At 47.6% G+C, this 15,663-nt stretch overlaps 2 protein-coding genes across 4 annotated transcripts in view; one reads left to right on the top strand and one right to left on the bottom strand.

Annotated features, from left to right (window-relative positions):
• The window catches only part of CD82 (CD82 molecule), a 346,751-nt gene that overhangs the window by 225,868 nt on the left and 105,220 nt on the right, over positions 1–15,663 (bottom strand). The window lies entirely within an intron of this gene.
• Positions 1–15,663, top strand: part of ALX4 (ALX homeobox 4) — a 42,968-nt gene that overhangs the window by 15,887 nt on the left and 11,418 nt on the right. For all 3 annotated transcript variants that reach the window (XM_069857911.1, XM_069857913.1, XM_069857912.1), the window contains one exon: positions 14,289–14,599. In XM_069857911.1, the coding sequence (XP_069714012.1) occupies positions 14,289–14,599 (311 nt within the window). The remainder of the gene's footprint in view (positions 1–14,288; positions 14,600–15,663) is intronic.

The raw sequence follows: 15,663 nt of genomic DNA on the forward strand, positions 1-15,663 counted from the left end.
GCCTTGAGAAGCAGAGGTCAGCCAGTGCCTAGTGGCCCCACGAGTGCCAGTAGTCCTCAGAAGCTAGAAACTGAAGGGTTTCTCTGTTCTTATCAAACTTCATTCTTTCCAGATCCTTGCAGATAGGCATTCAGACTGATGCTTTCAACATGCGTTGGTTTCAGCCCATGATATAGGATCATGTACTTTTTTCTCCCTAGGCCATCCTGCTTGCAGTTGCTCTTTCCATGTGCTGCGGTCTCCCATTGCTTCCCACCCTGCTAGAAAAGACAGCTGTTAAATACTGAAGCACTGGTTGTGGTACTGGCATAGGGATGGTGTTTTCTTTATGCCCTCCTGAGCTGAGAACTGTGCCAACACATGGACACCTACATGTAGATTGGAAACCTCCACAATTAAGGGCTCCCATAAGGGAGTATTTTGGGAGACAGAGGGGAAGAAGGAATGAACACCCCTCATATTAAGTTTTCAAATTTTCTGTGAGCTAGATACGATTCATCCAAGTCTGTCTGGGACTCAAGATTGTTGTCAGAATTATGTGAGTAATCTTTGGCCAGTAGACTGTGTGTGAGTGTGTGCCAATCAGTGCAAGAAGCAGGCAGCTGAAAGGTGATCTGTACTGGCGAGTGGAAGGAAGGTAAATGGTGGACACATGAGATAAGAGTCTTTTCTGTTCCCTGGTTGGATGAGCGTCACTGGCAGAAGTAGGTTTCTGGGGCAAATACTCTTTTTAACGAGTTCCTAAAAATGATTTCTGTAAATGTTTACTAATGTTTACTTAACATTTGCAGTCACTCATATCAATATGATCCTATCCCAGACTGTTAATTGGAAACACAAAAGTGGGCATCAGCTCAGCTGATGTGGATACAGTTTTTAATTTACGTTGATTTTTGTGGCCATCACTTTTCACCTAATCATCCAGTTCTGCTGAGAATTAATGGTGCTCAAGAAGCTTCACTGTTTCCAAGATTCATGATTATTTTGTTCTTTGTTAGGAAGTATGTTACCAGAGTCACTGTTGTTTGTGTCTCCTGTTTGAGACTTCCCACCAAAATCCTGCCTCCAGTTGCTTCTAACTTAATCATAACTTAGTAAATTGGCCTAAAAGTTGCCACAACAGTTTTTTGCCTCTGACTGTTTCTATAGTACTATTTTTTAAAAGTCTATCTGAATCAATTAAGCTGTTTCCAAGAACATAACTAAAATTAAGCTCATTATTGTTTTATCCATGTCAGAAAAAAATGACGTTGCCTTTTTTCCAAAAGTTCTTGTGCACTGTGCTGTGGAGCTGGAATGTCAGACTCGCAGGGAAGGTGGGACAGGAAATGACCTTCATGGTTTTCTTCTGAAAAATTGCCCAAGAACAAGCCTTAAAGAGCTGTGGTTCTCACTTACTCAGTAGCAACAGCTTTGATGTGCACACCTAAGTACACTCCAGATTTCCCATGTTCTGGGCGTGTTTCCAGCCAGGTCTGAACTCTCTCTTCTTGCAATGGCCATTTACCCCAGTAGATCGTCCAGCCTTTCTTGGACCCATGCAAAGTATGGAAACACATTGTTTGATGTAACTACAGACACAAAAATAAAACATATCTGGAGAAGAAGCAGAAGGCTGGGATAAGAAATCGAGATGTGACAGAATGGTCAGAAGGCTGGGGAGTGCATCACATGTTGGACTGAGTGGGAGCTCAGGACCGGGAGGCAAAGATACAAAGGTATTGTGTTAATCAGCACATCTGAGAAGCATGCTGAGGCCAACAGGACCTTCATCTCCAAGGTGCAAAAATACTAAACAATGCTAAGTACCTTTAACAACTCAAGCTCAGATAACTTAGAGCAGTTGTTCTGTGCTTTGTGACTCTCCATCTCTGCCAACACGAGCACTAGCAGTGCTTTGTCTCACTGGGCTCATTGTGGCTCAGGCATCTCTGTGTGATGCTCCGATATGGCTTGGTGAATGATGCTGGAAAACCGGAGGGCATTGCTGAAAAGGGTATGGATGCTATGCAGTATGTGAGGATTGCCTTCCCACACTGGATAATGAGAATAACATGGAGAACGGTTCACCGTCAGTAGGGATGCAGTGTATGTGACCTGAAGAACCAAGAAATATTTTTGAAAAGATGTAAGGGAAAAGTCTCAAAAGCCATTTGCACAGTGCTCTTGCTGCTCATCCTCCTGTGTCTCATAGGGGTGTTTGGTCCCTGCATTGGGTGTAATCATGCTGCCAAGAAGCCAGGGACCACCCCCAGCTGCCAGAGGGGCTGCAGTCCAGTGCCACGCCACTCTGGGCACCATCTGTGCCTGCAACAGCATAAAGGGCAAATGTCCCTTCCAGTCCTGTCTTTTCCCAGAAAAAAATGGTCCCAGAGGGGCTTTATAGTGGGATTCAGTAGTGCAGGTGATGGTGAGAGATCCACATCTAGGTGTTGTTCAGTCAGCGTCAAATGCAGTGGCCAGACGCTGGGAACTTCAGTGGTCAGTGTTGAGTGGCTGCAGAGTGCAAGCAGGATGGGTGGATGCTTTGGGAGGGCAGCTGTCTCTGCACAGGAAGCCAAGGGGGAGAGGTGAACCACAGAGGTAGAGAAAAAAGTAAAGGTCAAATTCTCTTGACTCATGTAAACTTGCTTCTGTCTTTTTTTCCCCTGGCGACAATTAAACATGTTGCAAGTTGAAGTAGTCCTCAAGTGAAATGAAATCCCCCTTCTCAGGCCTCAGATCTCCTAGTGCTCTGAATTACTTGACAAGAACAGTTTACCCTTTGAGCAATTCATGACTCCCCTTTTGCAAGTAAGAGCACACTTCTTTGGATGTTTTCCTTGTTCAGTACTACCTAATGGATTTTTTTTTTCTTAATAGCTGTCATTTGCCCTGCATCTTGCTATTCTCAACTCAAAATGAAAAACATTAGGTTTCTGGCTGTGAACGCTACTCATTGTTCATTTACCAGAGGAGTCTTAGGCATACTCATTCTGTTTCCTCTTAGTGCCTCATTATCTATAAACCTTTGCCTTACTGCTTCTGTAAATCATTTTCATCCCTTTCCTTTGTGAACCATGGGCTTGGGCTTTTGCACAGATGTCTCATGATTATAATTGTCCAAGTCATGTAGTATCATTTTTATTCCTTGATAAGCCGGCAAAGCTTCATTAAGAGGAGATTATTGAACTGCAGAATTTTTTATTTTTTTATGAAGCAGAACACTGCACTTAAACCATGAAACAACTATGGTTTCACAGTATTTTCCTGAGCACAGCAGCTAGTGTAATTCAAAAGACTTGGATTACCCTGCCTCCCATGGGGAATGTGTACCTTCTCTCTACTGTGATATGAGGGACATGGAGCTAACCCTCCAGAAATAAAAGTGCACTAAGCTGGGAGTTAGATTTTGGGGCCAAGGGGAAATGTCCTTTCCCTCCTCTACATGTCTCCAACAGAAAGAAATGCAAGGCATGAGACCATAACGCCCACAATAGATGGTGGGCTCTCATCGGAGGCTGGAGCAGTGCTGACCATTCCCCACTTTGGTGGTTGTTCTTCACGACAGATGCCAGCATTGGACATGGACATAGACACAAATCCAGGCTAGGGCAAGGGAGAACCAGCTGCCAACAGGGGCTGGAGGGATCCTATAGAGGCCAAGAGTTTACTAAACTTCAGTTTAGCTGGAGCAGAAATACGTTCCTGCAGTGCAGGGCAGCAGAGGTTAATGGAGAGACTCCAGGCTTCCCCCATCCTGAGGGAGCAGCATCTCCTTGGCAAGAAAACCCCATGGGGCTGCAGCACTGTCCCCATCTCCTGACCCCATGGCAGGGAGAATATTTGCCGTGGGTGACCTGAGCAATGAAGTGAGGAGGTGTAGAGGTTGGAAGAAACAACTTGCCTCTGTCAGGTTTGCTGACAAAGTTATTTTCTTTGTTCTTGGTTGGCAAGTTCCTGGTTTGGTTGTGCTGCTTCTTTTTTCAATGATTTTGCTTCTTTCTTTCCCTCTGCCAGTAAAAGCTGATACCAGACTGTTGCTCAGCCCCAGTGACTGTAAACTTGTGGATCTGGTAGCCAGAAACCCGACGTCTTACTAGAATGCATATAAAAGCCTAGTGCTTGTAGGAACATTAGCAATTTCTAGACCCTGGCTCATCTTGAGTTTTGCAATGTGTATTCAGAATGGAAGTAAGTTTTAGCTGTGCTTCCAAGAACAGGCAGTTTTGGGAAAGGCTGAATGTTTTTCTCCCTCACCTGGGAGTTTCCTTTCTAATCAGTTGTATAAAACTGAAGAACAGCAGAACTATTTTGTTAAAGAACCTGGCCCAAACTTTGGCCAATATAAACTCAACCCTTTCTGTGGTTCAGTGAGGTTCAGCCAACTTTAGGTGTTCTCTGTTTTAACTTCAGCTTTCCATCACTCTTGTTTTCCGATTTCCAAACAAAATATAGTAGCACCCGAATTCCCCTGGGATGTACTGCACTTGACTAGCAATGGGGCTGCTGAAGCATCCAGACTCACAGTTCCCAGCTCTTCTCCACAAGGGCACCCGGGGGTCCAAATTGAGAAGCATGAGGAGCTGCACAGGTGCTGTACTGGGAGGATTTGTTGGGGCTTGTCTGGCTGCCTGTCTGAAGTACATAACGATTCACTTTAAGGGTAGTTCAGGGACACACGTATGCTGCAGTGCTTTGCTGGATTAGGGCCACAGGCTGGCTGCTTCATCTAGGCAGAACCCGCTCAGATGCCTCTCTGGCCGATGCCTGCAAGCCTTTTGAAGTTCGTCTGTCACTAATTTGGAATAGGACTCTGTAATGCAGAGGCAGCTGAGCTCTTGCTCAGCACGTGACAAAATGGCTCTAATCTTCCTCCTGGTACCTCTCTGCTCTGCTGGTTATTTTAGGTTGCAGCTTCAGCCCTGTTACAAGCAGCACTAAACAGGCAACTGGAAGTCACCTCTGGGAGGCAGCTGAACTTCAGCAATGCATTGCTGCCTCCTCTGCAATGAGGTTGCTTTTGCAAAGCAGACAGACAGAAGAATGTGGAGAGACAGACTGATGGACTGACCAACCGACTGATGGTGTGAGCACTGTTCATGCAGGCACAGACATAGGATGGGGTGAATCACTTTCCAAGCTGGCAGCAGGGAATTAAAGTGTGCCATAGCCAGACATCAGAGCAAGGCTCAACTCCCTTCAGGCAGTTTTCCCTCACCAGCTTTCCCCACCAGCTAGAAGGTGTGTTCCCCGACTCTCCTCTAACTAAACAACTGATGTATATCCTCTGTCATAAGTGACAGCTGGTGGTGCCTCACTTGACATGTGGTTAATTTGGAAGGGAACATGCATTGAGACCATGGAAGGCTGCACCGGTGCTTTCCTCTTGCCCTGACTGAGTGGACACCCTTCTCGCCCGGTGGCCAGCCATGGACATAAATTGTAAGGGAAATGTCCAGGGCATGTTGTGGGGAAGAGGGAGGCAATGACTGGTTGTGGGGGGCAGCTCTGGAGGAGATGACAAGTTGCATTGAAGAGCCCCATCTTGTCTTGCAGTGCTTAGACAAGGGATCTTTTCAGATGTTTTCAGTGGCCAAAGGGCATGGGTGAAGTTAAGATGAATACATAAACCTGTATCCAATGGGGAGGCTTATACTCTTCCTTTCTGAGTGAGAGCTGAGCCCTAAGCCCTGCATCATCCTCATCTGTCACTCACATCTGAACAACCCTCAGCGTTTCCACAGGGACTGAATAGCACTGCCTGCCATCAGTCCCAGCTCTTCAGCACTCACCTTTCCCTGCTGCAGATACAGGACCCGAGTACACCACCTCAGAGCAGGGGGGAGGTTGAATCCCAGGTACCTGAAACACTACCCTCATCTAACTCTGCTGCACATAACTTCCAAAGAGGGGAGGGGCAACCTTACTGTATTTAGATTTTCTAAAGGGAACACAGCCCTGTGACAACTGGATGATCCTCAAGTAAGGTAGACAGACAGACGGGGCAGATGCTTCCCCAGATGCTGACTGTCAGTTAGTGACAGTCAGTTCAGAGGGGAGCAGGACAGAAGGCCCAGTGTTGGATCAGTGTATCAGGGTGTGCAAAGCCCCTAGCTGCCATTAGTGCCTGTCAGTGGAGAATGAAGGTCTTCAGCAAACAGCATGGGGACCTGCCTGTTCTGGCTTTCATTTACTGAAGGATCTGTGGACCCTTTTGGACTTAACTCCCAATTAAACAGCTACTGGCTTATGTGTAGGTATGAGTCTATGACTGAGATGATAACATTCAGTGCTTTGTCCTATATTAGTGGTGCTGATTTTTTTGTTATTTATGAGCTCCCATATTTTGTTTTATTCAGAATTGAGCCAGGTCTTCAGAGCAGTTAGGTGCTCACATATGGCTCTAAGGGTCTTGAGAAAAGCCAGGATTCTTAGATGACCATGGTCATGATGAGGCCATGTAGGATTGCTTTTGGAAGGAGAAGATTACTTATCAAAAATATAACAAATTCAGAGCCAAAGGAAAGCTGAAAGCCCTTTCAAGCCCGCTTCTGCTCCTTGCTTGCCTTGTCTGTCTTCCTTGGCAGACAAGCACTAGTGATATATCAGTTCAGAGGTACTAGGTGGCTTTTGGTTCACATGCACTGTGTTTGGTGAAGACACAGTAGGACATAGCAGAAACCCACAATTATTTCCCAGCTGGTTGTGACATGTCAACAGTGGGAAACGGAAAAAAGACATTTTAAAATGCAGTAGCTGACCCATCTCAACTGCCACATTTTCATGCAGGTAGCCTGCCATGCTAAAAACATGTAGCTGATCCTCCTCAGCTCTACACCTGGGGCTGCCTGTGTGGGATGTACTGAGGGTCTGGATGCCACTGAGCTGCACAGAAGTGACCACCACCTCCTTCCACTGTCACTTAGAACGCCACCTTGTGGCTGATCCTGGCATGGCAGAGCAGATCCGCGAGGAACTGTGTCATCCTACGCAGCCACTGAAGACCTTCAGGTGTCAGAGTGAGACAGGTCACTTAGAGAGAGCCAAGATATCCAGCTCCAGAATATTTGGCATAAACAATAATCTCCTTTGACATCCAGTAGGGAGGAAGCCATGGTATGCAACTGAGCAGTTCAATTTCCCCCCCATGGAGGCAATGGCAGTGCAATTTCTTGCTCTTTCTCTTTTCCTTTATCAGATTCTGGAAGCCAGAAAGAGAGCTGCAATTGCAATAGGTTGTTAGAAGCATTTTTTCAAAATTTGCTAGTCAGCTCTTTTCTGCTGTTCAAATGAACATTCCACATGAAGAAGGACTTGGGGCATAAACTGTGCTTTTTTCTCTAGCCACAGCTTCTATGCAGAATTTTCAGGATTTATTTGTTTAAATGAAAGCCAGTTTTGCTAGTGTCCTTTAAATACAATGCAAAAGGTGCATGCAGTGCATGTTGCATTTAGATATAAGATGCTGAGCTCTCTGCAAGCAGCAATGGGGTGTGTGAATTCCACTAATCAGAATTTAAAGCAATATGTACCCTCAAAAGCAGATGTATGTTTGGGGAAAAAAAAGCCAGTTCAGAAAAAAACCCAACCAAGCAGAACAGCAACTTCCACAAACAAATAACACACATGCAGACACACACGCACATGCATTCCCCAGGCTTGCTGTGATGTAAACTTCTCAACAGCACTAGAGTTAATGTTTATCAAGCTGTCTCTACTCAAACCCACACAGTGGTTTACTCCAGGAGAACATAACCAGCCAGGCACAAGAGGGTGTAATCGCAGCCAGGGCTGAAGTGGTTTTGACTCCAAGGAAGCATCTCCAAGGCACGCAGAGTGGAGACACAGCCAGTGACTTAAGTTATATGCTGGTTGCAGGGCCACAGGTAGCTTGTGGACCCACCAGGGCCATGTGGCACTTTTGGCACTGTACCCAGACTGCCTTTGAGTAACAGAATCTTCCTGAGATCCTTTTGCTCCAGGCCTTGATGTTACTCCTGCGGTATCCTCTCCTCAGGAAAAGAAGTCTCTTCTTGAAGAGAGAGGCCTTAGGTGCAGTCAGGAGAAGTGCAATAGAAAGAAACACCTCTGTCCCCTTTTCTTTCTTCTACAGGTAGTCTTTTTCTGTGGGAATTAGCTCTGTTATCACTGCTCTCAGCCTGCTTCTTTTGATGCATGCAGGACACGGTGAGCTTTCTGGGCTGCAAACACATATTGCCAGCTCATGTTGAGCTTCTCATCCACCAATATTCCCAAGTCCTTCTCTTCAGGGCTACTCTCAATCCATTCTTCACCCAGCCTGTATTCGTGGTTGGGATTGCCCTGACCCAGTTGCAGGACCATATATTTGGCCTTGTTGAACTTCATGAGGTTCACACAGGCCCACCTCTCAAGCCTGTCCAGTTCTCTCTGGATGGCATCCCTTCCCTCAAGTGTGTCAGTTGTGCCACACAGCTTGGTGTAATTGGCAAACTTGCTGAGGGTGCCCTCAATTCCACTGTCTATACCTGCAACAAAGCTGTTTAACAACAGTCCCAATAGCGACCACTGAGGAATGCCACTCATAACTGGTCTCCACTTGGACATTGAACCATTGACCACAACTCTCTGAGTGTGAACATCCAGCCAATTCCAACATGAGGCCCATCTGTCAAATCACTGTCTCTCCAATTTAGACACAAGGATGTCTTGCGAGAGTGTTGAATGCTTTGCACAAGTCCAGGTAGGTGATGTCAGTCACTCTTCCATTATCCACCAATGCCGTAGTCCCGTTGTAGAAGGCCACCACATTTGTCAGGAATCATTTGCCCTTAGTGAAGCTGGTTGTCACCAATCAACTTCTTATTTTTCATGTGCCTCAGCGGAGTTTCCTGGAGGATCTGCTCCATGATCCTGCCAGACACAGAGGTGAGACTGACCAGCCTGTAGTTCCTCAGGTCTTCCTTTTTTCCTTTTATTAAAAACAGGGATTCTGTTTCCACTTTTCCAGTCAGTGGGAACTTCTCCAGACTGCCATGACTTCTCAAATAAGATGGATAATGGCTTAGCAACTTCAGCTGCCAGTTCCTCCAGGACTCATGAATGCATTTAATGAGGTCACAAGGACTTGCACACCTTCAGGTTCCTTAAATGGTCTTGCACCTGATCCTCTTCTACAGTGAGTGGTTCTTTGATCTTCCAGTCCCTGCCTTTGCCTTCTGTGCCTTGGACAGTGTGGCTTGAGCTCTTGCTGGTGAAGCCTGAGGGAAAAAAGTTGTTGAGTACCTTAGACTTTTCCATATCCTGCGTCTCCTGTTTCCTTCTAGAGAGGGCACATATTCTCCCTAGTCTTTCTTTTATCACAGGTATACCTATAGAAGTTTTTCTTGTTGTTCTTGATGTCCTTGGCCAGATTTAATTCTGTCAGGGCTTTAGCTTTCCTAACCTGATCCCTGGCTGCTTGGACAAGTTCTCTGTATTCCTTCCAGGCTACTTGCCCTTGCTTCCACCCTCTGCAGACTTCCTTTTTGTGTTTAAGTTTGTCCAGGAGTTCCTTGTTCATCCATGTAGGCCTCCTGGCACTTTTGCCTGATTTCCTCTTTGTTGGAATGTGTCACTGCTGAGCTTAGAGGAGGTGGTCCTTGAATATTAACCAACAGTCTTGGGCCCCTCTCATGACTTCAGCATGTGTTAAGGCAGGTACACAAGGACTGGATAAGGTTACCATGGCCAGCCAAGTCCTGGAGGTGTGCTGGCTGGGCTGGTGGTGCAAATCGTCATTGGTAAAAGTGTAGAATACACTTCCTAAACTCCATCTAGACAAAATCTTAGCACTAGTATTTAAGGAAGAGTTGAGAGAATTGCATTAGGAGCCAGGACTGGATTTAAAAAGCCTTCTTAAACATCTGCACTAGAGGCTTTAGGTTGGGGGGGTTTTGTTTTGTTGGTTTTTTTGGGTTTTTTTGAAAAAGCATCACTGCTATGGAAAATAAGAGCCAGACCATGACTGCATAGGCAGGGACAGGCACCATGAAATGGCCATGGGCATCTGGGGATGGGCAGTAAAGAAAGACCCTGCACCTGTGCTTGACCTGTAAGTCAAAAGGCCCCTACATCATATAGTGGGGGAGCAGAGAGGCCACCTGGTGCAGCCACAGGCTGCCTGTGCCACATGCCTTGGACATAGGTCACCTGCTGGTGGGCATGCTGGTAGGTGCCTAGGTGTCCCAGGCTATGACCGGAGCTCCCCAGGGCTGGGATAGCGTGGGGTTCTAAGACTGTATTAGCCTGCATGAGATGCTGCCAGAGCAGTAAGTTAGCAATACCATGATCCTGCAGGCTTCTTTGCATGGAGTTAGGGGAAAACAACATTATGCTGGCAGTGTCCCTGAGTTTTGCTGGCCAGGTAGCTCTCTCACAGTCTCATATGCTATGGGGGCTACAATCTCAAGCTCTATGTGAAGTCTATCATGAAGGAGCTGTGGCTTGTCATGCTTGTGCTGTACAAAGCAGCTCTATCATTTCAAGTTGGGCCCAAAGCTGTGTATTTGAATCGTCCCTTTCCCCGTTGCCATCTAGATGCACCAGACTGTCTTTGCTCTAAATGAATTTTCATGGATAAGATTGTACATAGCAAAGATTTTACTTCATTATCCTCCCTAAACAGCACAGTTTAGGAACAAAATAGACACAAGGCGTGAATCTAAATAGTGTGGTGGCATGGTTAAAATGGCCATTTTCTCCAGGAAGGCATCAGCAGAGCAATGTAATGCCTGGCTGTCCAGGGGACTCACTGCATGGCCATGTGTGCAGTACAGTCTGTCTCTTGCACTCCTTTCCTCCTCTGTGGGGTTCCCAGGACATACGTGGTGAGATTGGAAAGACATATCCCTTGCAGGTGAACTGGGGAAGCAGGCAGCTCTCCTGCTCACAAACGAGGAATGTGACGCTTGGGGCCCATGTGTCCCACTGTCCTGGGCTGCCTCTGCCTATTGGCAACTGACACAGGGTCACTCAAGAAATCTCTTGGAACCATCAATGGCCTTACAGGCAGCCAAGGCACTGGGAGAGGAGGGTAAGCATGGGAAGCCAGAAAATATACTCTTTCTAATGCTATGAGGGCAAGGATGGACTCATAAGCACTGGAGGAGGCACCAAACAGTCTTGTCAGGCTTGTAACTGTGCAATGATGCTCACACCAGCTTTTCGTCATGGAGATTGTCAAAATATGTAGCTCAAGGTCTCTCTAGGTTTGATTAGAAACAGACACCCCAAACTTTGCACTGAAACTTTGAGGCCATCTCCAGTTACAGGAAGTCTGTGCATATCCATATGCAGATGTATGCAATTTGTTTCACTTTAGTAGTTAGCATGTCTGGTTTGAGGTCAGGGAGCCTGTTCCTAGGGAATCAGAGTTATTTCTTGGGGTATTGAGCCAAGGGCATGCCATCCCATCCCTACACCGCTGTCCATGCTCCCTGCCACATGCTGCTGATCCCATTGTTGCTGCCCCTGTCACAGAGACAGCTTATCACTGGCAGTGCCCATGGGGGCTGGAGGTAAAGAAACCTGTGTCTGCTGCAGCACGGGAGTGTGACAGCAGCATGGCTGAGCCAGCAAGAGCTCTGGGCTGGTAGCACGCAGGCATAGGGCCACCCACTGCTTGTGCAGCAAGGATGGTCGCTTGCTCCTCAGGGCTGATGGCTTGCAGTAGAGATAGCTATTGCTGCTAAAAGCCCTGGGCCCAGCTCTCAGCTGCAGTCTGAGCTATACAGTCAATTAAATTAGAACAGACCCAGAGTTTTTCTGCATGTGTGTGTTTGTGCAGACCTTTCCCCAGCAATCTGAGCAGCTTGAGAAGATAAGAAATGGTAGAGGAGTTCCCAAGGAAAGGCATCAAGTCTTGCCTTTGTTGCTGCTGGAGTCGTGGGGGACCTGAGATATAGGGAGGCAGCAAGTACAAAGGCACAGGGGAAAATGTACTGAGGTTCCTGACATCCTAAATAACTAAAGAAAGAAAGGAGGAAAAAAAATCCTGAAATACTTTCATTTATTTATTACCCAGACTCTGCTGATTCTCATAAATGGTAGTCCATGGCTTCAGACTTTCTGGAATGGAACTATAATTAGTTTTGAAAATAATAGCTACTGTGGCCGTAGCACACAATTTACCCAGGTTGTGCATGAGGGCGCTGTCCCAGCCCATTTTGGATGGGTCTGTCCACCTGCATCCCCCAGGAGGGCCAGAGGAGTTCCCCTGGCTGGAGGGTGCAGGTGCGAAGAGGAGAGAGTGTGGCAGTCACAGGCCTGGATGCTGGTCCTGGTGCCCAGGGAGCATAAATATTGGCAAAAATGTTCCTAAGTATCAAATCAAAGGGAGTTGATATAGACAATAGCAGGCTTTGCTGAGCTTTACAGGGAGCTCCTCAAACGCCTGAGGGAACAGTATTAGAGAAAGCAATAAATCTGAAAAAACAGCAGTGGTAGTGGCAGATAGCTCCTGAATCTCCAGTGCTTTCATCCCAGGTTTGCCTTTGACTCCTCTGTACTAACTGCGCGTTTTTTTTTCCTCAAATCTCTTTCTTAGTTCATCCTACCAAGCTTAAACCTCGACCTTCCTTGCCCTTGTGTCCAAGGGTGATAGCTACATTTCATCCTCTTGTTTTCAGCCCAATCACCTCAATGCAGTCATTCAGCTGCAAGAGCGAGAAAAGGATGAGGACACATACAACCTTCTCACAAGCTCACTCATGGGCTTTTGGCTGTGAAGCCATGACAAAGACAGTCATGTAAGGTCTAAGCTGTAAATATAAGGTGAATTAGGTGGAACAATGTTCTAACAAGGGAGAAAAAAATGAGAATTTCCGAAGACATGGGCTTGGATGCCTGAGCTGGCATTAATTATGCTGAATATGACACTGCTGGGGGAAAGCTCCCAGTGGGGACATCACTAGATGGTGGAGCTGCTCACCAGAAAAGCTGATCCTGCACTAAGAACATTTAAAAATAGGTTAATGTGAAATTAAGGAAAGATTAGACAGTTGCCATGATCTTGGCTTGGCAAGGAGAGCATGGATAGGAAATACCACTGTACCTTTTCTTTTCTGGACCTTTAGGAGCTGAGCATATTGGCAGGGGGATACCACTGTCACTGGAAGCAGGAGATAGGCAGGAGAGGATGCTCTATTACAGCACCTTTGTCTGTGTCTGAGAATTCATACACCCTGTTACAGAAGCTCAAAGATGGTTTTACTCATAGTTGCTAAGCCTTAGAGAGGAACCAGCTCACTGCAGTGGTTCTGCTTTGCCATCCACCTTCTGCTTTGCCACCCACCTTCTGCTTTGCCATATTGCTTTTGTATGTCATGGTCCACTAATTATTAATTGCTCAGGGCAGTCAGGTAGGAACAGCCTCCCATGCTGCTGTCTAAATCCTCTCATTTCTTTCTGCCCTGCATGGAGGCTGGGGGGTTTCCATAGGTGTCTCATACCAATCTTTTCTGTGGCAGTAACTGCTGTTCATCACCTCTTTGGTGATGCAGTGCAAGTCCCCATAGAAAGCTGGGGGGCGTGCCTGTGTGGTGTCAGTCAGGAACACCTCTGATGACACACCACTGTTGCCTGAGCTTGCATGAGCAGAGAACAGATCCCACCGAGTGCCATGCATGGCTACTGTGAGCCCCTGGTTTTCTACGATGTGTTATTCAGTAGCATGGATGGGCTGGTGACTGGGGACCATACTCTGAGGCCTGAGTTTTGGTCCCTTTGTCCTCAGAGACCATTCTTATGGCCAGGGCCAAGGAATGTAGTGCCCTGTGAAGTTCAATTCTGCTGTGGACAGTGGCGAGTGAAGAAGTTCTTGTTGGAGCGCGTGCGTGTGAGCATGCTGGGCTTGGCCTTCCACCTGGCTCCCAGAGGTGTATTGGGAGGAGCTGGCAGAGCTCCAGTCTCCCTTTCCCAGGCTATGCTGGCACCTGTGTGCTGTGATTAGCGCCCCCTGGCATAACAGCTTCCTTGGGTACAGCCTACCCAGGTGCCTGTGCCATCTTGAAGCTGTGAGCTCCACACCCTCCAAGGGTGATGCCAACAGCTTTACTGCACCCAGGGCAGCCCTTTGCCTTGCCTCCCTCCTCTGCCTCTGCCCAGGGTGTTGTCAGCCTCTCTGCCTGCACTGGGGACTGCTGTCCAACCGTCATGGTTAGCTTTAATTAGGTGAACCAATTAACTGGTTGAAAGCTTTACACTTCTTTTCTTCTCTCTCCCTCTCTTTTTCTCCCTTCCCACCCTGCTCGAACCTGCCCTCCTTTTCCACTCTCCCACCCAAACAGGTAAGGAGAGCAGTCTGGGAGAGGCCGATTTGCAGGCAAGCTCTGACACTTCAGGAATGGACAGCAGCTACCTCAGCGTGAAGGAGGCAGGGGTGAAAGTGCCCCAGGACAGAGCCAGCACGGACCTCCCCAGCCCCATGGACAAGGCTGACTCAGAGAGCAACAAGGGCAAAAAGCGGAGGAACCGCACGACCTTCACTAGTTACCAGCTAGAGGAGCTGGAGAAGGTCTTCCAGAAGACCCACTACCCAGATGTCTATGCCAGGGAGCAGCTAGCCATGAGGACAGACCTCACTGAGGCTCGTGTACAGGTAACAGGATGACCTGGGACTGGACAAGGGGTGGGAGAGCTACAAACAAGCCCCTGCTCTCTGGGCAATGAAACCATGAGCCCTGCAACTTTGTTATCCCTTGCTGTGCCTGAGGTCCCCTGCAGCTCCACTACAGCCTGCAGACAGCAGAGCCCTACCTAGAGTCACTGGCACAAGCTGGCACACCTCTCCAGCAGGGACAGGACGGGGAAGTATGTCCATGCCTGACAGGACGGGGAAGTATGTCCATGCCTGACAGTAGTGTCAGCATCTTTATTTGGGCTGGTGTCTAGAGGTCCAGTGTTCACAGAAACACCTCTTGTCTAGTGGGGCAGCAGGCAGGTAAGCCTCACCGTCACCCTAAACCTGGCTATCACAAAACTTCTTTCTTCAGGAGACTCAGCAGCTGACGCAGGTGCATTAGTCTGAGTGGGAGCAAACTTTCCCACAGTGTGGGTTGTTTCTGGAAAGACGGGGGTACAAAGGTGACCAGGACCTTCAGTACCAGAGAGCACGTGGTGATAGAGGAGAGGTTGCTGTTGCTGACCACTTGGCTAATCATGTGCTGAGACTGCACAAAGCCTGGAGATCTGGAGTGAAAAGGACCTCCCACCACATTAAGAGGAGAGTCATATAACCACACTGTGGTCTTGCTGTCTCCACTGGACAGGTGCCAGCTGCCATAAACTAGCTCCCCTGAATTCAGAGAGCCAAATTCCACATTAAAGGAATGAGTGATTCTCTGGATGCTGCTCTTCCGAGTCAAGGTTAAACCAAAGGCCTAGCAGAGTTCAGAAGCATGTGTGAAAAGGAGTACCATCACTTAGAGCAGACATCCGCAGCTTACACCTTGATGGCCATCAACGGCTCTGCTGAAGCTTAGGCTCTCGTTCTCCAGTCTAGCTAATCCTGTGACTTCTGTCTGCAGTCATTTATCATCTCACAAACCCTAGAGCCTGCACTGGCTTTGAGAATAGCTGGCATGTGGAGGCACCTGATTGTATCTCCTATCCAGGAAGATTCCTAGGTCCCAGGCATCCTAGCTTGCCCTCTGCTGTAACGTT

The sequence above is a fragment of the Phaenicophaeus curvirostris genome, chromosome 5, assembly GCF_032191515.1.
Source record: "Phaenicophaeus curvirostris isolate KB17595 chromosome 5, BPBGC_Pcur_1.0, whole genome shotgun sequence".
NCBI classification, from domain to species: domain Eukaryota; kingdom Metazoa; phylum Chordata; class Aves; order Cuculiformes; family Cuculidae; genus Phaenicophaeus; species Phaenicophaeus curvirostris.